Source organism: Ochotona curzoniae, unplaced genomic scaffold (genome assembly GCF_017591425.1).
Source record: "Ochotona curzoniae isolate NIBS_2020 unplaced genomic scaffold, NIBS_Ocur_1.0 contig_64, whole genome shotgun sequence".
Classification (NCBI taxonomy): domain Eukaryota; kingdom Metazoa; phylum Chordata; class Mammalia; order Lagomorpha; family Ochotonidae; genus Ochotona; species Ochotona curzoniae.
The window spans coordinates 51,593,362-51,620,976 of record NW_024466502.1 but is presented as its reverse complement, the minus strand read 5'-3'; the positions used below and the strand labels follow the sequence as shown (position 1 = coordinate 51,620,976).

At 37.9% G+C, this 27,615-nt stretch overlaps 1 protein-coding gene across 14 annotated transcripts in view; it reads right to left on the bottom strand.

Moving 5' to 3' along the window:
* The window catches only part of DCLK1 (doublecortin like kinase 1), a 321,237-nt gene that overhangs the window by 50,722 nt on the left and 242,900 nt on the right, over window positions 1-27,615 (bottom strand). For 5 of the 14 annotated variants that reach the window (XM_040991511.1, XM_040991512.1, XM_040991513.1 and 2 more), the window contains 5 exons: window positions 26,918-27,012; window positions 12,274-12,358; window positions 9,317-9,425; window positions 2,375-2,432; window positions 1,803-1,922 (listed from right to left, as the gene is read on the bottom strand). In XM_040991511.1, the coding sequence (XP_040847445.1) occupies window positions 1,803-1,922; window positions 2,375-2,432; window positions 9,317-9,425; window positions 12,274-12,358; window positions 26,918-27,012 (467 nt within the window). Of the gene's footprint in view, window positions 1-1,802; window positions 1,923-2,374; window positions 2,433-9,316; window positions 9,426-12,210; window positions 12,359-23,134; window positions 23,192-23,946; window positions 23,950-26,917; window positions 27,013-27,615 lie in introns of those variants that run through there. The other 9 variants (XM_040991509.1, XM_040991510.1, XM_040991514.1 and 6 more) reach the window with 4 other exon arrangements.

The window sequence follows — 27,615 nt, the reverse complement described above, 5'->3', positions numbered from 1 at the left end:
CAGAGGACACAAGGGGAGCCTTTCAATTCCAGCTTGGGAAGCCTCTAGATCTGGTCTCGAGGCAGTCTTGAGCCAGAGTAATTCTGGTACGAATCTAGTGACATAACTGAGGAGCCACATGCTTGCTTCCATGGGGAGTCTTCAAAAAGTTCATGGAAAATGTGCTTTATGAAAAAACTGTACATGTTTCCAAATTTTTTGGTACCAAAATAAACCTGTTAATTTTACTTTTACATGAACTTTCTAAAGACTCTCATAGAGATCTTTCCTGTCTTTGATAGAAAGTTTTGATGATGAGAGAGAATTCACAAATCTGTTAAGTACAGGAAAAACAAGGTGTATGACTGACAATCAGTCCACGATTTCCCACAAAATGTGCACTGAACACTTGAGTATTTGTCTCTTCTATTTCTCATCTTCAAATTTAATCTTGTTTCATCTTTCCCCAAACCAGCTACTATCAAAGAGCTAATCAATAATTACAGAGGCTCTGCTAATCAATTTTTAACAGCACAAAAAGGAACAACGAGATTAGTCTAAAGTTGTTGGCTTAAAAACGAAAAGTCATTGTAAAAATGCTATCCTTGGTGTTTAAGAAAGTAGAATCTACCAAGCTGGCAAATAAAGTAATTTGATAATAAAGTACTGGTATAAAAATCTTCTGAATAAAATCAACCTTTCTTCCTTGGAAAACATAGTTAGGCACTTTCACCCTCCTTGGCCTCAAACATGACGTATGCCGACTGGGTGTCCCCTTGTGTAACTCTGTATTACTAATGGAAAGTAATCAGCAGTATTATTTCCTTTTGGTGGCTAATCTGAAAGAGCAAACAAATAGATTTGACTTATAAATCTAAAGAATCATCATATGAAACCCTGTTTAAAGTGAATCAACTCTGAATCATGAAGCTTAAAGGTCAGAGAATGAACACTTCTCTATGTACAGCACTAATTTGTTCCATGTTTTCTTTGTCTTCAATCTTAGAAAATCCTGATTTCTACAGCCACTAGCTCAGGTGAGTAATCCTAAACCAGGCCCCTGGAGACTATGGCCCACACTGATCAGGCATACACCTGATGCAGAAAGTGATGCAACGAACTGACATAGCTGTAAAACCGAAGTGGAGATGACTGCCATGATTCAGATGAACAGAGCACTGAGGAAAAGTTAACCATGGAAAGGAAACTAATCAATTAAAAATGTCTAACTACTGAAAATTTCAAATGTATAGAAGCAGGAAGCATGTATTTAACCACTATCAACACCTGGCTTTTTCCATATTCTTAGCTTTCACAGGGGAGAAATGTGATTTTTGTGTTACAGGATGGGACTATAACACTAGTCACATGAACATTAAGACTTGTTTTTCTATGATGTTGGTAACTCAAAGTATAAAACCTGCTTCTACAAAATGGTTTAAGTACTTCATGCAGCTACACTAGTTCATGGAAAAGCAAAAAGCTTCCATAACAACAACAAAACCATGTGGTACTTGACATTTTGTGTCAGTCTGCTGAAAGCTATCCCTCTTCATCCCCATAAAATACTCTAAGTAAGTAAGTTCTACATACATAACTTTCATTTTGCATATGAGAGAGCTAAGGCATAAAGATATATCTTCAAAGTCCCGGGGCTATCTTCATCAAGGCTGGAACTTGAATGCTTTCATCTGATTCTACTATTAATGTTCTGACTTGTTCCAATGAATAGAAGTGAGATGCTAATTATAGAGGGAAAAGTTCTAGAATATAGGAAAGCATAGTGCCTTCTAAAGGTTTTCTTTCTCTTCCAAAATACACACCTTTACTAATTCCATGACGAGATACAGTTCAGTTGGTACATCCATCTCCTCAATCAGAAGAACAATGTTGGGATGCTTCACTCTTCTTAAAATCGATACTTCATTCTGGATCATGTGTTCCTGTCCAAAGGAGAAGTTACCTCAATCAGTGTACCCAACACTTAGAAGCAACTTAGTCAAGTAACACAATCATGTGGTTTATGTTAATGAAATATGGATATCTTTCATAATCTGATATTCAGATGGCCTGGGATTGCCTAAATGGCCTGCAGATTTTTAGATGATACTGGTCACAACAGCAACAGTTCCATATGGAAGAATGACAAGAAACTTAGGTTACAAAAAGTAAGGTAGAAAGTTAAATGAACAAGCAAATAGATAAGAACAAAAGAAACCACATTAATAATTTCAACTAAATTTTGTTCCATGAACACTACCATGAAAGCTATGTTTCAAGTCTGTTTCACCAAAGCACAACTCTTAGGTGAATTTACGTCTGCTCCGAAGCTGAGTTTTTGCTTCTTCCTACCCACTTCAACATTGTATTTCGCAGGAATAAATGCTATACATACTTTGCCTCGACATTTGCTTTTCTTGATAATTTTCAGAGCATACTCTCTAGCAGTCGACCTGCAAAGAGAAACATTTAAAATGTAAGCAAAAAACAAACTTGATTTCAGATCCATGGAGTCATTTTGCTATCATTTTCTACCCTCTAGGTCTCGCACTGTGGTGTAAATATTTTGTGAAAGATTTTCCTTTTTCTTTCTGTCGAATAAAAAATGAGAGAACTGTGTAACTTTTATAGGTTGACCCAGTGTTAGGACAGCCAGTGTGACTGCTCAGGGACATGTTGAGCCGTCTGTGTTGCCATCCATTGCTTGTAATAAAAACATCGCCGTTGCTGCCACTCTGCTTATTGCTCCTGCTAGATGCTCTTTCTTCCTCTCTGCAGTGATGCAGCAGGGATGTAAAGCACATGTCAGTTTCTGTGGAGCTTTGCCTCAAGTCCCTCTTGGGGTTCTCCACCACCAAAGGTGGCTGTGAACATAATCTGAGTGACTCTCACAGGACACTAAATCCTCACATGTTCCAAGAAACAGATGATACTCTTTGCATGGTGTTTCAGTAGGAAAGCCTGCATGTGAATTCTGGGGCAGGGCATGGGGGATTCAAGGATAACATGCAGGGACTTCAAAAATTTGTGAAGGGACCAGTATTGTGGCACAGTGAGTTAAACTGCCATCTGCAATGCTAGTGTCCCATATGGGAGTGTGTATTCACTTCCCAGCTACTCTGCTTCCAATCTAGCTTTCTGATAATGAGGCTGGCAATGCAGCAGAGGATGGCTCAATTACTTGGGTCCCTGTCATCCACATGGGAGACCTGTCGGCATTCCAGGCCCCTGGCTTTTGCCAGTGGACTGGCCCAAGCAGTGGTCGCCATTTATGAAGTGAACCAATGGATGGAAGATCCCTTTCCATCTCTATTTCTCTTGCTATTACTCTGCCTTAGAAAGAAATGAAATACTTTTAAAGTTTGTGGAAAAGCATAATTGAAATACAAGTCTATTTTGTAGTAGAACAATTCTGAAATCCAAATGTAGTTTTCCATAATTTGCATTTTCCAGGAACCTTCACAAGTACCCTGGTATGAATGGATTCCAAAAAAAATCTTGCACTTTCAATCCCATTTCCCATTTCTCAAACTTCTGTATGTGTTTAGACATACAGGAAGGATTAAAAATCACCTTATTAGCTTTCTGAGATCCCTTGAGCTTCTTATGGCTATTTCATTTTATTTTAAAAAAATGGAGGTGACAATTAAAATAAATCCACTTTCCCACATTGACATGACAACATTAAAATCAGAACTTTCAGTTTGTGAGGGTTCCAAATATTCTAGTCCTTTTTTTGATGACGGATGTGGAAGAGCGAGTTTGGTCATGTTATTACTTTTAAATGATCTCCCTTGTGTTAACATACAGCCTGTGGTGCACAATAATAGGACCTGTCACTGTGGGATGATACAATGCACACTTAAAAGTCACAGTAATCCACTACTTCACAAGTCTAGCCCTTTTATTTCTGGCACAAACCCGAGAGAATCCTGTTTGTTTTTGTTTTAACCTACAAATAAAACTCAGTTTTGCAGATTCAAATGAATACAACAGGCATGAGGTTAAGAATTTTGAATCAAAGCTTTGGACAATTCAGTATGGTTAATTAAATAGAAATGCCTACTCATATCTTAAAATGAGAAAAAGATTTGTCTATAAACAAACTAATAATCCAGATACTCAAAATGGCAACTTGCAAACCATCCTTGTATTTTACTTCTAAAAATGCCTCTCCATACATTTGCTGGTACCTGCATGAGGCTTGTGTACAGAAAACACTCCATAAGCACTAAGTTGCCACGACAATACCAGGTTCATGAAATCAGAATGATTTAGCCCTTGAAGCCCTATTATTGGAGTTCTGATGGGAAAGGATGAAGCCTTCAGCCCCACGGTGGCCCTCCTGCAGAGGTATGGAGACCGAAGAAATGCAGGTTGGCTTCGCTTCCTGAGAAAATGGGTTTAGCAGCCCGAGAAACCTGTCAGCAAAGAATGTGCCCTGGATGGGCACTGAGGCCACGCCAGATGAGGACACGTGCCAGGTGCTGGATTGAGTACCACATAGTCTCCCTAAACACCAGGTATTAGCAAGGCAGTAGGGCAGAGGGAGAAGATAAAGCCTTCTGGAAGTGCTAGAACAAAGAAGTCACCATTAAAAATTAGAAATGTGGGACAGGCATTTGGGCTAGTAATTAAGATGCCTGCATTCCATATCAAACTATCTGGTTTCATGGCCCACTCCAGTTTCAGTTAATGCAGACCTGGGAAATAGCAGGTTGTGGCTTAAGTAGTTGGGTCATTGCCATCTAAATGGGAGATCTGGACTTAGATTCCAAATCCTGACTTCAGCCTAGCCTAGCCCTAACAATTGTGGGAAATTGGGGAGTGAATCAGTGGATGGGAGCTGTTACTTCCTGCCCCAAGACAGATGCTTGTTTTTTAATATTAACTGAGCCAGCAATCATAGGCCCAAAAGTGAAACTGTACACATAGGAATTCCTCACACTAGGAAGCCCGGGATTCTATAAGACCCCGGAATCCTTCTACACATTCTCAAAAGGCTTCCAAGGGGTTTGCTTGCAAATGTGAACACATTTAAGAGGAAAACTGTAAATTGAAGGGTTTCTGGGTTCCACTTTTCATAAATCACCCAGAAATTACAATAACACAAATCTCAGAACACAAGTGATTTCCTCTTAGGTGAAAATATTTCCATCTGTGGCAGAGAAATCCTGATTATGGCATCAACTGTGCCCATCCTTGTCAGCCACCCCAGGTGGGGCCAGAGAGTGAGCACGGAGCTTGTGCTGCTCAATAAGAAAAGCAACATTTCCCTCCACCATGGGCATGTGTGTTGGGATCATGCAGGGAAAAGAAGCAGTTTTTCAGATTTTTGATGCCCCATATTTGCCATTTTCTCCTTTTCTCCCTGGCATGAGTGACATTAAGTTACTCAGATGAAAAGTCATATAGAGAGGACTCAGGAAGGGTCTTTAATGGCTAGACATTGGCAAAATCCCCAGAGAGCAGGTGGTCTGTTGGCTCCAGGAGGCTGAGCCAGCAGCCTCTGTCCTGATCTTTCAGGATAGAATGAAGTCCTCCAGATACAAAATGCATCTGTATTTTGCATTGAACAGTGAGCCCTATGGAGGATCACCAAGGAGCATTACAACTTTTCTTTCTTGATTCCTTGAGGGCAGAACTATAAAGTCTCTTAATAAAATCCTTAATTACTAGAAGTACATGTTTATGGGAAAGTAGTTAGTCTGGAAAACGAGCTTGAAAACAGGTGTTAGGACTAAACATACACGATTAAGAATCAAAATGGATGTGTTTGCTTTAAGTGAAAACAGTTGGTAAGAAATAAAACCTTATGTGCTGCATGTGCCTCCCTACACAGGGCAACCTCTGAAGAACGGCTGGGCCTGGGGAGGTCTTCAGTGAGCAGTTAGAAGCACAGGCCTAATGTGGCCTCTGGGGTCATTAGTGCCCAGTGCTTGTCCTTAGGTAGCCTGCAGTTTGGTGTATTCAGAAGAATTCTGGATGGCTGGATTGTTGGTGAAAAGAAGGCTGCTTTCTTGTCTATTCCCCTACATTACATATTTGATCTTTTATGGAACCCTCTATGAAGCAGCAACAGAAAACTCTGTATTCTCTTTGTTGGCAAGCAATCAGTTTGTAAGGTCATCTTCCTCTTAAGAATGACCCCAGGTAAATGATGGAGCTACTAGAGAGAAACTTCTAGGTATTACAAACTTGAACTGAACCTAACTTTATGTGTGTGCTGAATCCAGCTTGAAGAATCCTATCTTGTTTACCAAAAGACCTCCCAGTCCAAGCCAGTGTTCTACTCTGTGACCCTTGTCTAGGAAGCAGGATAGAATGCTTCTCCAAGGGGGAAATGGCTATCAAAGAGTGCTCTTAGTACATGATTTTTTTTTTAGTGCAGTTATCAGCTATGTTTTGAAGGTTTTTGAATTAAAAAAAATGTGGAATGGGCAAAAAAGTTTCTTGAGTGTAGCTTGACTCTAGTATTAATTTACTGAATTGCACAGCCATCCTTTGTTCGTAAGGTTCTGTGGTGCTCCAGAACTGAGTTGGCCTACTAGCAAGTGCTGCACATGCTGGCCAAGGTGTGGAAACTTCAGGCTGGTGAAAGACTTTGCAGTGATTGGAAGACTGCTCTGCAACAAGCATGCCTTAGTAAACAGCACACCTGGTTAGTAAAGCCCACACCCAGCCTCTTCTATAGGAAGCAACAGCTAAAAGCACAGAATCGGGTCCTTACAAAAGATCTTGTCCTCTATATCTGTAGCAGAACTTCATTTTGAATGGGAACAAGGGCTGCATAAAAGGCAGGATCCTCAAGAATGAGAGAAGGAAGAACAATTATCACCTAACCAAGAGATTTTTACCCCTTGATGCATTGAGCCCCAGCACTGAAGGAAACACCTTCAACTTTTGCCAGGTACACAGTTCCTGAGGTCCCTGAGAATTATAGTCTCAGCTTTTGTGGGGTCTGATCTTGTGGCTTTGCACTGCTGGAGTCAGCAGTGTTGTTGTCCTTCTTCAGACTTCCAGATAAGGGTGGGATTGGGCATGCACTGGCATGGAGCATTTTAGTACATCACTGAAATGTACTAAGTGCACACTTGTAGATATGAAATGTATCTGAAATGTAAACAGTGTAGATAGGAAGGAGACTTGGCAGGTGTGGGGGACACTGCCCCTATGTATGACCACGTCTCTCACTTGTAACCTCAGTGTGGGGGCTAATTAGTGCGCACAGATCCAGAAAGGGTAGAGAGGAGGGGAACTGCATAGCTAGCCCTCTACTCCCACTTCAGTTCCTCATTCACACTTTGCAATTCTTGGAGCAGGCTTTGGGGACTTCAGATACTCCAGGAAACAGTTTCAAATTAGGGCATGCCTCTCTCAGCTGAAGTCACAGTGCACTAAGTTCTTTAGCATGTCCTAGAAGCCACAGAGACCATCTGAGAAGCCTCTCCTGGGGCACAGGCAGAAATTGCTAGTGGCATACTGCACGATTAAGGAATATGCTGGCATGGACCCACAGAAAGGCCTGTGTGATGCTGTTACCATGTCTACTGTGGGGGAAATCTCAGCCATGACAGCATGTTATTAATAGGGGAGGAACATTCTTGCCCTTGTTAATACATATTCATTCTCTAAAACATGGCAGAATGTACCCGCAAGCAATGTGTGCCACTGACAACACCTTCAGTTCGCTTTTATTTTCTTGGACCTCTGGAAAATATTAAAAGAATGTTTCATGATACCTCCAGGGAGAGGGGGCACATGCCATATGTCCTCATTCTGCAGGAGCTGAATACTAACACTTTTTGGAGCAATCTGGTGTTTAGACTCTGAAGTCTCATATGATGAGACCCAAGATATGAATTCACACAACATGAATGCCATCCAGGGTAGAAAGAAAAATTAATTCTGGATAGAGAAATGAGAAGTCTCTAGTCCAAGAAGACTGGTACTGTTGGGCTCAGATGTCATTCAGATCTGGAGACCTTCCGGGAGATATAGCACACGGCCACTGTGTCAGACTTAACAGATGATGATAAATAAACCAGATACACTATAGAGCAAGGGCCTGGCAATCAGCTACAATGGAAATAAAGCTAAAAAGCATTGGATTTACTATCCATGAACATGGCAGTGAGATATAAAATCATGTAAACACATATGCCTATAAACCACCTGTTACCTTAGAAATGGTTTTCCTGATTTAATTGGTGTCCTAGTTGCATAGGTGTTAATATTTGGTTTTGGTTTTGCTAAGCCAGAGTGTTGTGAAAGCCTCCTAATTAAAGACAATGGCCTGGATTAGTTAGAAGCATTGGTTTGGGATTTGGGCTGCTATGTACGCCTTGCTAAGTATTAGCCCATGAAGAGCAGCTGCTATATTGGGTTGCTGTCACATTGAGAATAGCTTCATGCAACTGGCATGCTGGAAATCCACTGCGGGAAGTTAGTTTCATGAGGGCTCTATTACCTTAGCTCGAGAAACAGTTTCCAAAGATAGGCAAGGAGTAAGGGGAAACATCAGTGCATCCTCCATTTATTGACTGCCAGCTCCTCTCCTCAGCTAACACAAGGCTACAGATAAACCCTCAGTCTAACCCCTTGCGTTTGGTCCACAGAGCAGCTAGTTCATTCATCTGAATACATTTTTATTGTATCAAACACTAAACACCACTTTTGAGGGAGTGTTATACATGAGGGAACATTAAAATTTCACCGAAAATGAAATTAAAAGATACATTTATTTTGTTGTAAAAGTTTGAAAACCATACATAGGAACGTTCTTCAAAAAAGTTCATGAAAGATATGCATTATGAAAAACTATGTAAGGATTTCCAAATTTTTGGTGCTAAAATAAACATTTTTCAATTCCACTTCACAAAAACTTTGAAATACTCCCTGTAAACATTTTAAGGACTTCCAAGGTTATTGTCCTAGTTAGTTTTATGTTAGCACATATTAGAGATATAAACTCTGGACAAGAATGTTCCAACTTCTATAAAATATATCTCAAAAGGGTATGTGAAACACTGTTCCATACGGCTTTCAAAGTAAAAAAGACTTACCTGGCAGAACTGAAAAATTTCCCCAAGTATATAAAAAAAGAAATCAAAGTCCTTAGTTTATAGATCAGACCCTTAAATCACTACATTTTTCAAATCTGCTATTAGATAGGCTTTCTTTTCTTTCTTTCTTTCTTCCTTTTTTTTTTTTTTGCATCTGGGGTTGAGACTTTAACTTACTCCATATGTGCCACAGGCTACACATACAGACAGTCTTGGAAAACACAATGCCAAGTGTTTCCTTTAAAGTTTGATGCAAATAATATCTTTCTCACCTTTCTACACATTCTTTGACAACAGCAAAATTCCCATCTCCTATTGTCCTTCCAACTTTATATCGTTCTGTGATTGTGGCTGGAATCTGGAAACCCTCGTCCGACACTTCTGAAAGAATCATTAGCACACTTTTATTAGTTAAAAAAAAGGGGGAACACAGATGTTGCACAAAGGAGACATTTAGAAGTATCATCTAATAGATTGGAAATGATTCAAAATCAATATGTCATTTCTATAAGCTAAGGCAACTGGCCCCTCCCTTGCTGACATTATATATACTCAACGGTTTTTATTTACTATGACAAATGATGATCTGAAAGGAAATGTATGGACCCTATCTCTACCTCTACAATAAAACTTCAAAAAATTTGTGGAAAGCAGGAATAAAAGATTATTATATTTTGGTGCAAAAACATTTTAAAATCTGTGTCTCAATTTTTCATCACATACATATTCCATGAACCTTTTGTAAACCCTTTGTCTGAAAGAATTTTTTTAAAATGGCACCAAAACTCAGCTTATCTTTTAATTCCACTATTTCACGAACATTTTGAAGTGTCCTTATATAGGAGCTACTTAAATCTTTTGTTGCAGTGGGGATTTGGAGGAGGAAATACTGGTCTTTTTCACTTCATGCCAATTTGATCAATAGCATTTACTGAATACCCACTGTGCACAGAGAAATGGCATTCCAACCTATGGAGCAGGGAGGTGGTGCAGTTCCTAAGGGATTCTGGGCTGTCTGACACTGTACAAGCATGAAGAATGCCTGCTGCTTGGACACTTAGCTTTACTACATCCTGAAATGGAGATCTCCGTAAAATTTCTTAGGCATAGGCACTGATGGCCACCCCTCCTCAGTATAAATGACCAGATTTTAGACAAATGTTCTCACCAGCAACCTGTGCAGCAGATGTTGAGTTAAAATTGCAATATCTATTATGTCTGTGAACAGAACAGCTTTGTAGTTTCAATTACATTAGTGCCACTAACACAACACATTTTCCCCCTTGAAAATGCATTTTGAAATATTTAACAAATGCCTAATAATGCTTTAAATATCTAAGGCCATAAAACTAAATAAGCTACACTTAGGTCACATAAATATACTGGATAACCTTTAACATGCCAGGGGTGTAAAAAGCTTTTTATGGCTGTGTTCTAAAATTTACATACTCTAAAAGTTATAAATCCTAGCTCTCCCCCTTCACCAATCTGAATGCAAAATGCAATGGAAGCCCAACAGGTTTTATAAATGCCCCAATTACCTGACCTTCAGGATGAATGGATACTAAATGTGGCCCCTCAAAATAAAATGAAAAACATAGGTGGCAAATGTACTCTCTTGGTGATTTTTGCATTCACATTTAGACTTGATGATTAGAAACAACAGATTTTCAGACTCACAATCATTAGATGCCTGCTTTGGGACCTATGTCCTGGCTTTGGGATGACACTGTCTGCCATACTCTGGGTTCTAGAATGGATGGAGTTTCTGGAAAGTGCTATGTAAATGTAGAATATTTGCTGCCTTGGCCATTTGTGCAGCCTTTTCAGAGCTGTGGAGGTGGCATTTTGCTCTTACCCTACTAGAAGCCATCTAGATAGGCTAGATAGAGGGTGCAGGCAAGGCCCACCTTCTCCGGTCTCACTCCCCAAAGGAGCCACAGGTTTGTTTCCCTTTGAAGGGCTCAGCCTGAGGATTTCTAACTACTCCATGAAAATTACAGGAGGTGGCTGATGTTGTTTCACACATGCTGAACAGCAACTGAACTTACAAAAATGTCTCCGATAACATCTTTGAGGCTCTTGACTACCCAGATAACAAAAGCAAACATCTCTGGATGCTGGGTGAGCCTGAAGATGGGACAGGGTTAGGGATTCTTCCACCCTGCCTTCCATGGTAGCAATGCACGAAAGCTCCTGGCTTGGGAGGCTTTTTCCTGACTGTTGATGAAAAGTATCTTTTAGACTTTGCGCTGAGAAGGCCCAGCCAGAGGCAGTCAACGACCATTTCATGTCATTAAAGGAATATATTATACTTGGGTCACATAAATTTACTTCCAGGTTTGAATTTCATATTCTGGGATCACAAACACAGAGTCTAATATTGCATACCAACACATATATAAATCACACAAAATAAAAGTGCTCCACCAAAAGAAACTCGGTATGTGTGTGTGTGTGTGTGTGTGTGTGTGTGTGTGTTGGTGGGGGGGTGATAAATTTATCGTAATATTTAACACATGCAAGGGGAGCTGATTCAATAGCAGAGGCCCGATTATACTCCTTGTATTCTTTTCCAAATACATTCCATAATTGATTTGAGCCTGGTACCAAGCCCAGGGAGGAAATAGACATCTCCCATTTTATAGAAGAGAAACTAAGATGTGGAGGGGTGACTACCTTCCCTAAAACAGTCCATTGAGCCAGTGAAACAGGCACTTCCAAATCCAGGTCATTTGACCACATCATAGAAATTTTAAAGTGAATTAGCTTAAGGGACAAAGAATATTTTTGCAATTACCACCAAATAATTCTTATTGTAAAGTCACATTCTCATATTTTGAGTTCCCTCAAATTAGACCACATCTGCAGGGCTAGAACATTCAAGAGTGTAAATTGACCTTAATACACTAAAAGTGAACTGAATTTGTGAAAACAAAAGCAGCAATTATGCCTTCTTATTTCCAAACCAGGCAACAGTCAGAGTTCTTAGGATACATACAGCCTCAGAGGATGTGAAATTGTCCTCTTTGAGTTCCCATAGTAGAATTTAATCCAAGTAGAAGACATATTCAACCCCCTTGCTATTCACCCTCATGAGCTAGTTGGGCTTATCCATTTCGTTCTGCCTAAGAAGTTACAATTTCTCTGAGTCCATTTAACCAGCCCATCCCAAGCCCCCTGTAGAAGCTGAACCTTCTCCCCAGACACCAACTCCCGAGTTCATCACCTTCCCCGGGGCCATCATTCTCATCCATCGAGCTGCAGACTTTGGTGGATGCAAGTGAAGTAGATGAGCCGCCATGCTGAGAGCTCTGTAGGGGGACAGCAAGAAAGAATTAAAAATCTGAGTCAGTTTTCCTGAATCTCCATGTGCTCTTCCCAGCCCCAAATCTCAGGAGATAGCTTTGCCCACTACCAGGGTGAGGATTTGGTCTGCACACTTGAGAAAGGGAATCCTTAGAACACTTAATTAGGGCTACATTTCCTTCCTTCCCTATTAATCAACAGTAGGTTGCAATGATTGAATCAGGCTAATCATTTCAAACATGGATGTTTTTATGACATCCTACCTCTAAAAGTTAACATGTTGTAGCCTTGGATTGGGTTTGGAAAATTCTAGGCATTTGATTTCATTTTTCTACAATTGGCAAATGGGCCTCAAACATGAGCATCGTTGTGATCTCATCCACTGTTTCTTCTATGCTTATAACAGAAAAAAAAATTTCTCATCACTTTGTTTTCATGAAATATACTAAAAATAAATACTTGGTCTTATCACAACTTAGAAGAAAAGAGTGGTTTGTTAATTCCACTTTGAGAAAGACATATGTACCAAGTAGGTTACCAGTTTGTTCAATGTTACATAATAAGTCTGAGAAAAAGATAAGAATAAAAAACCTAGGCCTAATGATTTCTTTGGACTTTGGGTGGTTTTTGACTCAAAATGCATGAGAACAAATAGGACGACAACTGTATTAGAGAACTCAGGGAACAAAACAAGACCAAATATTGAACATAATGATTGACTAGGGGGCAGTACTTTCACAATCAATGTTTCCATTTCTGCATCTATTTCTTGAGCAAACAATTTGCACATTTCAATGCTATTTCTAAATAGTGAACACAGCTTGTCCTAAAAGATCTTCCTTCTGTTTCCCTGGGTTTATCCACTTGGCTGGCCTGACGGGAGCAGGAGGCGGTAAGGGGGCGGCTTTGGCTCATGGTGCTGGCTGGCTGTGGAGCAGAGAGAAGGGAAAGAGCATCTGTAGTTGAGTGGATAATGCAGAGGTGGTGAGAAGCAAAACTGACCTATTTTTCTTCTGCTTACCTGTTTCCCTTCTACCTCCTCCCCAATCCATCCAGCCTCAACTGTGCCCACAGTAAGAGGGAAGAGAAATTTCATTGAATTTCATTATGTCCAGCAGTATCTTGCATTATAAATTCAAAGATAGGAACAATTCATTAAAAGGGTCATATACTTGAGGAAATGCTACCTAAGTCACTGCCCAGCCACTTGAGGCAAGCGCTGCAGAACATTTTCTGGGATGTGACGGAGATGAGCATCGATAAGTTCGCCAAAGCGGATAGCATAATTGGAATGAAAATCAAATTACCAACTGTATTTCCCAATAGGCTATCCTTGAACACTAAACAATTCACATGATGTGCCTGGCTTGTTCCAACAGTGTGTATTTCCTCCCCGCCTCCAATGATCAAACTTGATGACTTGAACTTTTCCATCTACTCTATTCTGTAACTAGTGGCACATTTCTAGCCTGTCATACTGGCAAGCTAGAAAGCAGAATTCAAATTGTAACCTTTAGTTAGAATTTTTTTTGTGGTGACACTGAAACCCAGGTATTGAAGGAACTGAAAATGCACAAACTTCTAAAGCCATGTTCTGCTGATTTTCATGAATGTCTGCCTGTGAAACCTTGTCTTTATATTGTTGGAATATGAGGCTGAGTGAGATAAGGCAGATCTACAAGGTTGATGATGGAAAAAGTAAACATTACCATTGCCACATTTGAGGGAGGGTGTATGCCATCCAAGACAGCGAACTCCTCTATTGCCTGTGTCATTGGTTTTGCCGTAGACATTATTGTATTCCAAGCAGAAAAAGCCTGTGTAAAATGTTTCAAATGCAGACCTTCTCATCTGGGATTTCGGATCCCGGAATCTCTTCCAGCCGCATCACAAATGACGTTTAAGAATGTAGACACATTGCACTTTGAGATGGCAGTCTAGTCATGTGTTATTTTAAGTTTGAGAATACAAAGACATCGTCGATTTATCAAGTACACACATTAATAGGCCAGTGGTGTGCTTTCAAGTCAAGGTGTTCACAGTTGATACAATCAATTTCAAAAGTGTTTTAGAAGAACATCAGGCACTCCAAAACATAGCTCTAAACCAAAGTACGTGAAGACAACTCAACTGCCTTATACTGAATGAGCTGCATTTCCAACAGCATCATGAAATGCCAGGTGCCCTGACTGCTTGTCCCAATGCCAGCTGTGTTTCTTATACTTTATGATACAAAGCCTTCTCAAGATTTTCAGTCTCTGCTTCTTCTTCTTTTTGTTTTTAAAGCAAAGTTAAAACAGTTTTGCTTATGTTTTTAATACTTGATTTTCAATTTCAGATTTGTATTTTTGAACATGTGCCCTAATTCACTTTAAATATCCAGCTGAGAATAACAGATGACTGAAAGTTTTGAAAGAAAAACTTATTTACTGACAAAGAAGGTTCTCGCTAAAAATGAAAATTAACATTTTAGTTATTGTGAAAACAGTAAAATAACTGGATCAAATTTGTAATGGTGTTATTTCTTCTTTTTTCCCCAGTTTACACTTTATACTTTTCTGAAACACTGACCATTCATGGATTCAAAGAATTTCTCAGACTATACTAGACCTTAAAATGACTCATTCCACCCTACTTTCATTTAACCACATTCCTATCACAGAAATGCCAGGTGGGTAGCAATGCCACATATGCAGTAATGCCATAGTAATGCCAGGATGGGCTCTGTTCACTCACAAGCAGCACTGAACATGTTAACCGCTTTACTGATAATAAGTAGCAAAGGAAATACTTTTTTATGTTGAAAGTATAGTCCTCTACATTTTATATTCAATTACTCTTATTTCTCATCTGTTGAATCATCTGGTCCAGATCTAATCTATCTTGTATCAATATATGTAAATATATGTAAATACACATCTATCTATCTATCTATCTATCTATCTATCTATCTATCTATCTATCTATCATGCTCAGACATTTGGATATAGCTCTTAGGCTCCTCCTGTGACTTCTCTTTGTCAATCTGGGTAGTCCAAATTTCTTTGGTTGGTTGTTATGTGACCAGGATCCCTGATTCCTTCACCCTTCTCTGGACACACTCCAGCTGTGAATATCACTCTTGAAATCTGGTGCTCAAAACTGAATGTAATATTCTAGGTGTGCCTGATCAGTACAGACCATGGAAGGATAGAGTTATCTTTCTTATGAATGGAAAATTAATTTACTTCAAGCTCATATTGGGTTATCAATAACACCATGCATTTTAACTTTACAGAGAACTTACGGGCATATCATGTCTTCCGGTTCTATATTTTGGAAGTTGCTGTTTGGACCGTTCCCAAGACTTGACATTTATTCATGGGATATGTCATCATGATTACAGTCATATCCTTCTAGCCCATTTTTTAAAATTCTGCTTTTGTCACCTAACATTTTTGCTCTCTGTTAGTGGGAGGATTGTGATCATCAACATGACACTTTGTGTACGGTTGTCAGTAATCCTCCTAAACAGATTTAGATCCTGTTTAGAACATTTTGATTAATATCTATAAGTTTGAAAGATTCTGAAAACAGTAAAGGGAGAATTTGTAAGTTTTTGTTCCTTAGAATTAGCCTAATGAGCTGAACTAACCCGTATTACTAACAGAAGCTGAAACTTACCTATCTTTTTGATTGCTTCTAAATGCAATCAATTTACCTCCTAGGTTATCTCCTTGGTTCTGAGCAGGTATATCACTTTAGAATCTACATGCTGTCGTGATTTCACGTTTGTTTCAGTGATCGATAATTCCAAGACATCTGAGTGTACAGTACAAATTGTACAGTTATTTTAGAATTTAACGCAATTAGCTGCTCTGAGAGATGTTGTGGCATTTGAAATGTCATCACCTCCAAGCAGATTTAATGGGAACCATTTGGGCAGGTTGCTAGCACCTGCATGTTTTTATGGCACACCTTCATAAAAGCACTGCCCTTAGGAAAAACAAAGTCTCAGGCTAGTTCTTAAGCTTGGGATCATAAAACATATGGAGAACATATCACACTTTTTAAAGTAAGTGAGAAAGTCAATATAACAGTTCTAACCACATTTTACCAAGATGTATCTGATGACCTTGTAGTGAAAAAACAGATCACTTGGAATGATGTGAGTTATTCCTACCACCAGTATTAATACTGCACTGAGATCCACAGTGCGTGACAATTTTGAGAGTATCCAATTGATAGAGTATACATAGTCAAGTTACAGGAAAATCTAGCCAAATAACTATTGCTTTGACTAGATAATTAGATTTTTTCCACTTTGCAATTTCTCTTGCCATACACTTCTTACTTTGTTAACATTAAGTTAGAAAATCATTAAAAGGAATGTAGAAATGCAATAGTCACTATCATTTGATTTCAGAATCAATGTCATGATAAAAACAGTATTTAAGAAACCCAAGCAGTAGTCTTGGAGAACTCAATTTTCAACTCACCACAATACTACAGACACATCACTAAAAAATTAAATAATAATCTGAATGCAGAGAATTTCAAACTCATCAGATTCTATACGATACAGAAAGCTATACATTTACTTACTTACCACAATGGATTACAGAATGGTAAGTTGAGGCATCAATTTCCAATGTCCAATAGAGCATCATCATATGAAACAAGGGAACTCCTTTTCCCAGATTGCTTTTTTCTGCCTTATTTCTACGGTCACTCTAAATGAAGTTTATGGTATGGAGAGTCATGTGCATAACTATGAATCAACAGTGAAAAAATAAACTATTTTTATAAAGTTTTGGTAAAATATTTTAAAAGCCTGGAGAACTGTTCACAAAATTGTTTTACTGAGAACTGCAGAAATAACAACAGAAATAATGGCATTGTATTACAGTAGTGAAGTCATGAGAGCCAAGATCTCAAAAATAAATGCATTGGATTACAACTAACTGCATGCTATCTATTGTATCAGGCAATCTTTTAATCTACTTTGCAGTCACTACACTTACCTAGGCCAAGATCTATGAATCTGTAGTCTGAACCATTTGTCCCCAAAGGACTGTCCAATTGAGTAGCTAAAGATCTCCTCTCAAGAGTTAATCTACAATTTGGAAGGTGGCCAGGAAATCATCCAGCGTATGACTCCTCAAATGAACTCACTATTCCCCCAGGCACCTGAAATATTTTTTTTTAAACCCTAGTTATATGCAGAAAGTATAGACACAATTTAGTATTTTATAAATTTGAAAACATTCCCTCCAGTTGTAGCATTACTGCTGTGGATGGTGATTCTACTTAAGCCATCATGGAATTAAAGAGAATAGACTTGAAGCATATTATAATTTTAAGGCTAAAATACAACTAGTATTACTGTTAGATTTAAAACCAGAATTACAAATATCTATAACAGCTTTTTGGGTAAAATATTTCATCTAATTTGGCAGAAATATCTATTCTCCTTCATGTCATTTTTATGAACAAGCTATTAGTTTTGTTCTAAATTCAAATTGAGAAAGTATTTTATGATTTTGATTACTTAATATATTCTATATTTATTTTATATACTTGTGCTCTAAAAACAGATTGCATGCATAGAGACATATACTTCCTTGAAAATCGGATAACCTTGGGAAAAGTGCATTCAAGCCTAGGAGTCAGCTAATATAATTTTTAAGATGCATGCTAATTTCATTCATCAACCAGTTGTCAATTTGACAAATTCCTCTTTAAGGCAACCCAAGAGGAAGGTGTATTACTGATTTTAATGAAACCAATGGAAACAGAATTCTTTCTCAGGTAATCTCATGTTGTTATTGTCATGTTGGTACATTTGATGGTATATAACATATCACCCACTGATGCTAATTACAAATACAAGAATGCTACAAACATGAAAGTAACATCCACATAGTCATCTCAACCTCAATGTCTATTTAACAGGGTTTCTGAAAGAAACTCACTGAACAACATAGGCAGTTTTTCCTGTTTATTAGATAGTTATTCTAAGGTGGTAAGTGTCACAAAGTTAACCTCAAGAGGAATCGCATGGTCCAGTGTGAAACACAAGGCATGACATTTTACAATGAACAACAGCACAAAGTGATGGAACTTTCAAAATTAGGCAGTGAAGTATAATATCTCAAATTCCCTTAGCTCTATAAAACTATAGATGATTTTAATTGATAGACTGTAAAATATATTGCTGCGTACAACATTTTAACACCAAATACTCATTTAACAGAATACGTAGCCAAGCAACTCAGAAAGTATGTGATTTTTTAAAATAAAAATTGTATCCAAATTTACAACATTCATAGTGTATTTCAAAATAAAAGTCTCTTAATCCCTTGCTGTTGTTGAGTATAAATTCCTCAAAAAACACATCATAAGAAAGTTAACTTCATAGTTTTTTCCTATAACCTTCAAATATCTACCAGCCTGATTTCAAAAACATTTTGTGGCCATATATAATACACACACCCATGTATTACATGCATCATTTATATCTTGGAATTTCTCCATTATCTTTACTAAAACGAATCATTTTTACATATCATGCACCCTTAAAATTACAGTGAGGGCTCTGGTTTCCTAGGTTTCCCACATGCATTACAGGCACAATGTTACAAATATTTTTTTTAAAAAGCTGACAGCATAACAAAGTATATCAGGCAAGTGGTATACTGACATCAATATATCTCTGATTTTCACACCATACTTCTGTGCAGTGTCTCAATTAAATCCAGTTGTCTCTATCATGCACAACCAGAGATGTTAGCAACGCTAATGCAAATTTGAATAAATGAGCAAGAATACACATGTGCAGTAAATCCATTCAATTAGCACTTTCAAGTGTGTATATATTTCTGTATATATACACACACACACACACATATAGCAAGTCTATTCAAGATATAACAACAATTTAGAAAAGTACCTTGAAAGAAGAGAAATAAACTTGCCTTACATGTTATCTGGCTTTGTTATTAAACTTATTTCAAATCAAAAGCACTTTAGTTTATGTTTTAGTATTATGCTGCTTATGCTTCAACATAGTATTCAAGCATTAACAACCTCTATTAAACATTTTTCAATGGATATTGATTGGAAATCATTGAAAGTCATCTACACACACAACAGAATAACATGTCACAGTATTTAGTCACCTGCATGACCAAATACTAAGACCTAACAATAAAATGTATTATGATATTGAATGTATGCTGGTATTTAGTAGCTAACACACTATTACATTTATCTGGATTCCAATATTTTTATTTATTTGGATTTCAATTTTTTTCTTGAAAAAAATCAGTGCATCTGAATGCTTTGAACCATCTTGTCATGGTGATTTATAGCAAATTGCTCTAGAACTTAAGCATGTTTCAAATATCACAATGTCATCTTATGACATGCAGTTTTTACATACATTTCTAAAAGAGCCAGTAACTTATAAGGCTGTGCCACACATATTATATTTCACTATTTATGGTCTATACATAAACACAAATACATACATAAGCATACCCACATACACACTGAGCCTTGCTACTATACAGAAAACCCACATACCTGTACAGTTATATGGCCACATAGGACAATTTACTAGTCCAATAGTTACAATATATGGAGACGTTTTCAGGAGTGTTATTTGACTTAGCTTCGTTCCCTTTTCTTAAGAAATGTAGCTCTTAGACTTCATTATTTTTTAAGTGGCAAAAAACAAGAGGAGCACAATCATCTATAGACTTCCAATGATTGGAGCCAAAACACCCCTGCTGTTTAATACAGAGGACACATACAGAGCATTAATGTTGATCCCAATGCTTTTAGACAACTGTACTTGGTTTTTAAAAATATAGCTAGATGAGCCAGTATATGTACACTGGAGTGTATGCAGATGCAGACCTGAACCCTCTTAGGAACCAGTGGCGTCACAGAAATGCTCCTGGTTTTCCCTCCTTGCCTCACAGATGAGGCCAGACACACAACACATCAAGGGGCTTTCAGAATCAGCCTTCTGAGTTCACACTAAACTTCATACTTTATACATGATTAGATTTTGCATTTCTAAAATGCTGAAAGCAGGGAAATATTTATAAAATCTTGTTTTGTTTTACTTCTGTCCACACCTAAGAAAAAAGTGAACACAAATGAAAAAATACCACACTTTGCACTACAGCACAGTGTCCTCAAAGCATACTTAAGAATTACCATCAGGACACATATGCATGTTTTGTTGAACGGCTCTCCCTCTCAATAGAATATATTTTTTTAATTCAGTGTCTAATTCCTAAAAGTGAATCTTGTAAGTCACTAAATTGTTAAATGCCTATAAACCACCTATGTATCATTTCCAATGAACTGAAAACCTCTGCTCTGTTGCTAAGGATTTTGTTTTTGTTTTAGTGTAATAGAATTATGCCATGCATAGAAAGCAATCTCAAAGTCTATAAATGGTGTGCTGTTTCAATCTCTGAGGGCCTTTAGTTTCAAAACGTAAATGATATATATTGCCTCTGAACAGTTCCTTAATAAAAGTCATATGTTGAGAAGATTAAATACTGTGGGGTAGCATTTCCCTTGGAACTGCTTGAATGGAAAGTTGGCTATGATATCCGTCGGCAATTAGTATCCATCCAGTTTCTTTTTGCCATGTCTAAACAAAGTCACGGGCTTTAATATCAATTGGCGCTATCTGCCACTTATCCAGAACAAATAGCATCTATTGGATCTTTCTAAGCAGTAGCTATCCCTGAAACTGACAGCACAGGGAAGTTGAAATTATTGGAATTTACTTTTGGGCTGGACTATCTGACCCCACTAGATCTATGTTAACTGTTCCACTGCTTTCTTATGCATTTTTGACAGTTTAGTCAAATACATACTTATCTTTTATGGACTCCACTGTATTAAGTAATGCATTTTACAAACACATAACTGAAACAGACACAAGCATAGGCAACCTCACAGATGTTTACTGTTTCAGCTAAAACCAAGCAGCCTTTTGATCTCAGCAGGAGACTGTTCATTTCTATTGGAAACAGTTTTAAAGCCTGAAGTCTGGAACAGGTATTATTAGGAGCTGTTCTTTCAAGATGGAATAGTTCAGTCTGAAGTTCTCGAGTAACCTGCCAGAGAAGTGTTTTTTCTCTCCGACAGACAATATAATGAGGCACTAATTATTATAGGGTTGAGTTTTCAAGTGCCATGAGAGTGCCTGGACTTTTGGCTTCTTCTTCTTTCTTCTTTTGGTTGGAATATTTTTACTCACTTGTGAAGTGAGATGGTAACATGTGTAACTGTAAACCAGATGGCAAAATTTGCTAGTTGAACAATCAATCAGACAGACAAATCCATAACATTTAAGACAGTGTATGACAACTGAATTTCTCTCCATCTTGAATCAAATGTTTCTAAATTTTTGTTTCAAGTAAAATTTGGGGGGAAAATTTCAAGGAAAAGCCTCCAAATGGCATTGGACATTTTTAAATTTATCACCTACTGAGATATGTCAAACCCAGAGAATATCAACACCATGCTTCACAAGTCTTAAATTGTTAGTGTTTCAACGAATCAAGTAAATGATCAGTAGGACATGGCTTAACAATAGGCCATACACATGACATTGATTTAACATTTGTATTTTAAAATAACTGTTTTAGGTTTCAGCAAAGCTAACTACAGTTTTAAAAATAGAAGACTAAAAGAGAAGAATTAGTAGGTTAATGTTTAACAGCGGGTTAATAATCATAGATTTACCGAATTTAACACAAAAGGAGTTTTGCATAGGAATATTTCTGAAACAACAGCATGCTCTAGTGTTCATCAGCCTGGAGATTTGATATTTTGGGATGGATTTATATAGCACCATTTAAAAAATGTTTTTTGCTTTTCAAATGGATTTTTTGGGAAGAGGCCCAGATACATTTTTTTTTAGATGTGTGTTGAAAAACAAGAAAATGAAAGAGAAAAATTCTTAGCTTAATCTTTTACACATTCAAAAAAATCACATATATGGTTCAGGGAAGACATAATTTATATCCATGTTACTGAAAAAGTTCTCCATGTTGGCACAGAGCTTTAAGCTATAGTTTGTTTTTCTTTTTCCTAACCCCCTCCCAAAATAATCCAATTTAAAAGAATTTACTTGATGACAAAAACAATGCTTAGTATTTGAATTTCCATGAGATGGGTCCTTGGCATGAATTTTTTCCCCCTTTAAATATATTAACCCACAAAATGATAAGTGTTCTTTTATTGCCAAGGAGAAAAAAAATCTAATTGAATATTATTACTTTTGCAGTAAAAGTATTCCTAAAATCAGCCATACAAATTTTTAAAAGAATTTAATTTTAAGGAAGACTGTGCCTGTTAATGTAATTTTAATATAGTTTACAGAGAATTTAAGAAAATTGTACCTATATATGCATTTATGATTTTAAAAATTCTATTCATGGAAATTATGACTCTGTTGTATCATTAATGTATTCTGTTCTCAACAGTGGATCCATACACAGAATTCATCTAGAAGGAGACCTCACACAGAGACCTCAGCAATGGAGCTACTTTGTGTTCAAACCAGTGAGTAGATTCTTTTTAAAAACTATCCCTTCAGGATGAACATCACGGGTTTAAAATGCCTCCCTATTTACTTCTGCATGTTTTGCTCTTTTTCATTTCCAGGTATGCAAAACTCCTTTGTGTATTTTGCTGTTAGATGTTTGCTTAGGAAATGTGAAACCTTCACCCAATCACAAACCATATACATTGCTCCATTGTCTCTTTTACACTGAATCTCCTACTGAATCCAAATCATCCGAAGAGAGGGGGCGGTACAGGTCCTGTAAGATGAAGGTGGCATAGATTTGTTTATTTGATTTTCTTGGGTGCCCTGTTACTCTTTTAGGAGCAATGCTGAACGGGCATCCTTGGTTTCTAATATCAACCAGACCTTCAAAGTCAACTTCAGGTAAGAGACAAGAGAATTACAGAGAAACAATCCAAACTGAAATTAAAAAGATGCTAATTTGCCTTATTGTTCAGAAAATATTGCTTCACCTCTTCAGGAGGCTTTTGCCTTACTTCTGCATACATGGCTTTCTAGGTCTGTCAAGGCTAACCCTGCTACTACATGTCTAGGCAATTCTTTCAGGAACCTTTTTTCCCCATTTAGGTAGACAAGGAATGCTTACCTCTCAAAACAGTTCATCAGAAGCCCCAGTGGACACTCAGCACATTTTGGTCTCACAGCAGTAAGCCATGTGTTGCATTTGAGCATAACGTAAACCCAACAGACAGTGCCTTTCCAGAGTTGCACATTTGAATGACAGAAAGAATGTAAAAACCACCTGGTTCAATCCTTTCCCACTGTTCTGTTTTTCAAACACAAGTCCCTCACCTCTCATCTTCTTCCTGCCCCTTTCTGCTACTAGATCCCTCTGTGGGTAGCCAAGCAACCAACTCAGATCTACAGTCTCTAGACTGGCTTTTTTCCTCCCTATGGGTACCACCCACTCCTTACAGCATCTGACTGATCAGATAATCCACAAAAGCCAGTGATGTGGGAGTATAATGAGGAACTTCATTCAACCTACACAACCTAACACATTTCTTCCTGATGTTTGAAGAAATGGGGCCAAAAAAAGTTCATGGATGGGAAAAGCCTTCTGTGACCAAATGTTTCTAGACATTAACTGAAATAACCGTGCTTTGGAAAAGTAGACATTACTTGATACATTGCCATGAACATGTTAATGAAGAAAAATGTCTGAAGATATTTACAATCTAAAGATGTAAGATTATTCAACAATGTCCAAAGAAGTAACAATAACAAAAAATGATTTTGAGGGAACACAAAAGCTGATGGAATCAGAATAATTAATATAAGTAAGAATAGAGATCTTTCTCATTGGGAGAAAAGCGGTCAATATCACAACATTCCCTTTTCAAAAAGAGAAAGAACTCGGTATGCATGTATCCGCACATATGTGTGCACACATCTTTCTGTGTGTATTCGCATGTATATGTTCATGTGTGTGCACCTTCATGAGCAAAACTATGTGCCTGTGTTTGTTGGGATGGGGGACAGGCTGCTGATTTTCTTGGCCACGTTGCTAGGCAACACAGAAGGAAAAAATAGAAGTAACTACTGTTTTCCAATTTGCAATAAAAAAGTTAATTTATTCTTTGAAATATATTTTTTAACACATGCCATCTTTCACTTATTTCAGTATTTCCTGCATAGGAATGTAGCCAAACATTTGAGAAAAGCATTAACCAAATTTGAAACAGGATCAGTTTTTAGGGATATTCTAGTCCTGTTTTAACTGGGAGGGGTTATCTGGTGCAATACACACCAAATGGGTTATTTGGTGCCTTCACACCAAGATGACAGCTCCTCCTGCTAAAGCAACTGGGCACATCTCCATGCACTGATACTGTATATAGATATAGGATGGTCATACATTCAAAAGCTTAAAAACAGAACTATCTTTGTCTATTTCCAGTGTCCTGCTCACAACGTGTGCTTAATAACTGTTTTCAGATGACAGTAAACCCATTATCCCTCTGAAACAAATGGGATTGCTTTTGCTCTCAAGTATAGTGCTTCTATTGGAGGTCTGGGTGAAAGAATGAAGAATGTGTAAGAGGACCATTCATTGTAATCATTCTCCTGATATTACAAACATCAATTATAAAAGTCAATGGCCACATAGCTGGGTGAACATTTCCACCTCACTTGCACAAAATCATAGCTTCATTTTCCAAGGCTAGTTTCATTTTGCCATCAAAGGAATATTTGAGCAAAGCTTCACATGCCCAAGATGGTGACCACTACAATGAAGAATTTAGGCGAAAAGCTCACTTCGGTAGCAGGAATGCTTAGCTACTCTCGGCTTTAATAATACATACAATTATGTATGCTAAGCAGGCATACTTAGCTACTCTCGGTTTTAATAATACATACAATTATGTATGAGCTACACCAAAGTATATTAATTGGAGTTAAAATGGCTGAAAGAGGGATTCCTGTGATTGGTATACCCTCCAAGCCATTCGCTTGAAGTGAGAGAATGCTCTCTAAGAGAAGGCTCTTCCCTCTGCTCTATCTAATGGCAACCTTTTTGAATAACATTTAGAAGCAAAGAATGACCACATTAGCTCTTCTTCCCCTTAAGGATTGGTCTGTAAGAGATGAAAGGAATTTGAATAATTCTTTGAATAGGTCACCAAGGATTCCTGTACTTCAAATTTCCAATTTAGACTATGGTCAATTAGAAAATCCTAGCGAAAACACTCATAGGGAGCTTGGATAGGATTGTTGGAATGTCTGTTCAAACAGGCTATTTTGTTTTGATTTGTTTTTCTAATAGAGGAGGAGAAGAGATAAGAGACCTATCCAAGATAACTCAATGACTTAGGGGAGAAGCCAGGGCCAATGTTCAGCCAAACAGTCCAAGGATGACTCACTTGATGTCAGGTGAATCCATGGAGCAAGATACTAACACCTGATACTTAGTGCTACAAGCTCCAAAGGGACTGGGATTTAAGTCATAGATGGCTAGTAACTGCTGGCTTAATGACAACTGGGTAGGAGACTTGAGAGAGGATCTGTCATCTTGGATGCACTTTAAAGTTACGGAACTTATAAGTCTCATTTCAAAACACAAAATAAATGGAACCAAATTCAAGAATTTAGTAATTCAGTGCAGCATTCTCCAAGGAGTTTTTGCTTAATGAAAAAAAGTCCCATGAGCACCATCATAGAGCCTCCTAGAAGCACACATAGCCCCCAGCAAGTTCTGAACTCAGGACTATACCAGACCTCCCATTTCTGCCATTATTCCCCTGTCCCATTCTCTCTGTCCCACCCCTTGCATTCTTGCCTTGGTATTACTGCAAAGGCAAATAGTACACTAAGTGTGAGAGGATAAGAACAGTATCTCTTCCATACTGCAGGAAGAGCTAATCCTCTCATCAGTCCTTAACATAGACAAGTTGATGCCATTCCCAGCAATGTTTTCATTGTGGCCTCCTATTTCAGTTTCTCCCTTCTTACATAACAATAAGTAGTGTAAGTAGTTATAAAAGAGAAAGTGTTCAATGTGGGTCTCTTTCACAGACACAGGAGTCTATATCCTCATCCTCTGCTGTGTGGATCCTCAGTCACTGAGGACCACCATGTATGTCACAAAGCAAATTCTGGTCATGACCCTTCTCTCTATTGCCAGCATTTTTTCTTCTCATTTTAAGAGGCTGGTGATCAACAATAATATGTAATAAAATTCATTACAACTAAGAAGCTTCTGGTGTTAACAAAAATCTGTGTATTCAGAAATTTAAAAAGAGAGCATCTGAAATTGAAGTGGCAAGTGTACAATCCTTTCCAAGCTAGGATTTGGACAACTGCAAAGAGATACCACAAGCCCTGAGTTCTAGGTAAGCCATAGCAATAAGTGACCCTGCTATAGCTTGGTCCTCTCCTGAGACCAGCAGCATTATTTGCTGGCACCTATGCTACTTAACACATAAGCTCAGTTAAATGGGCATCTTGTTCATTTCCTTACCCTCTGCTTCCGCAGGCTTCCTGGGCTGGTGGGTGATGGGCTTGGTGACTTGCCCGAGCGTGGAGTAGAGAGCTGACTACCAGGGGTTCCATTAACTAGAAATGCAAAGAAACACACAGAGGAAAAAAATGCATGTTAAAGAATTTTCATAACAATTTGACTTCTCGGAAAAGTAAACAATTTTTGAGGGACATCTGCTAAAAATCTAGACACCCTTTTATCTCACCTTCAGGAAAAGCCTTGGGGAATAACCTACTTCAGAAACTCACTGCTATGTTAATCCATATTGAACAGAGCAGCAAGTTATGTAATATTCTTTAAAAATGCACTTGGCAGAACTTTCCTGATGAATTTATTAGTGATGCATTTAACCGTGCCAACAGAGGTTTTTAGGCTTGCTGTTAAGGTCTGGAGATAGTTAGAAGGGGATTCATTCTTGATTTTTACTTCATATACTCAGTACTACCTGGGAGAACTAAACATTAGGACAGTTCACAAGTGATAACACTACAGAGATTTGATAAGACAAACCACTGTATTTTTACAGTTAATAACTCACTTCTGGAAGAAGAACTTAGATCCACTTGTGCCCTGTCCATCTCACTAGTCTGCTTCTAATGGAACTGCCTTGGGTAGGACAAAATAATGGGCTACAGACGCTGAGCAACTCCTCGTAGTTTATCTTTATTACTATTGAA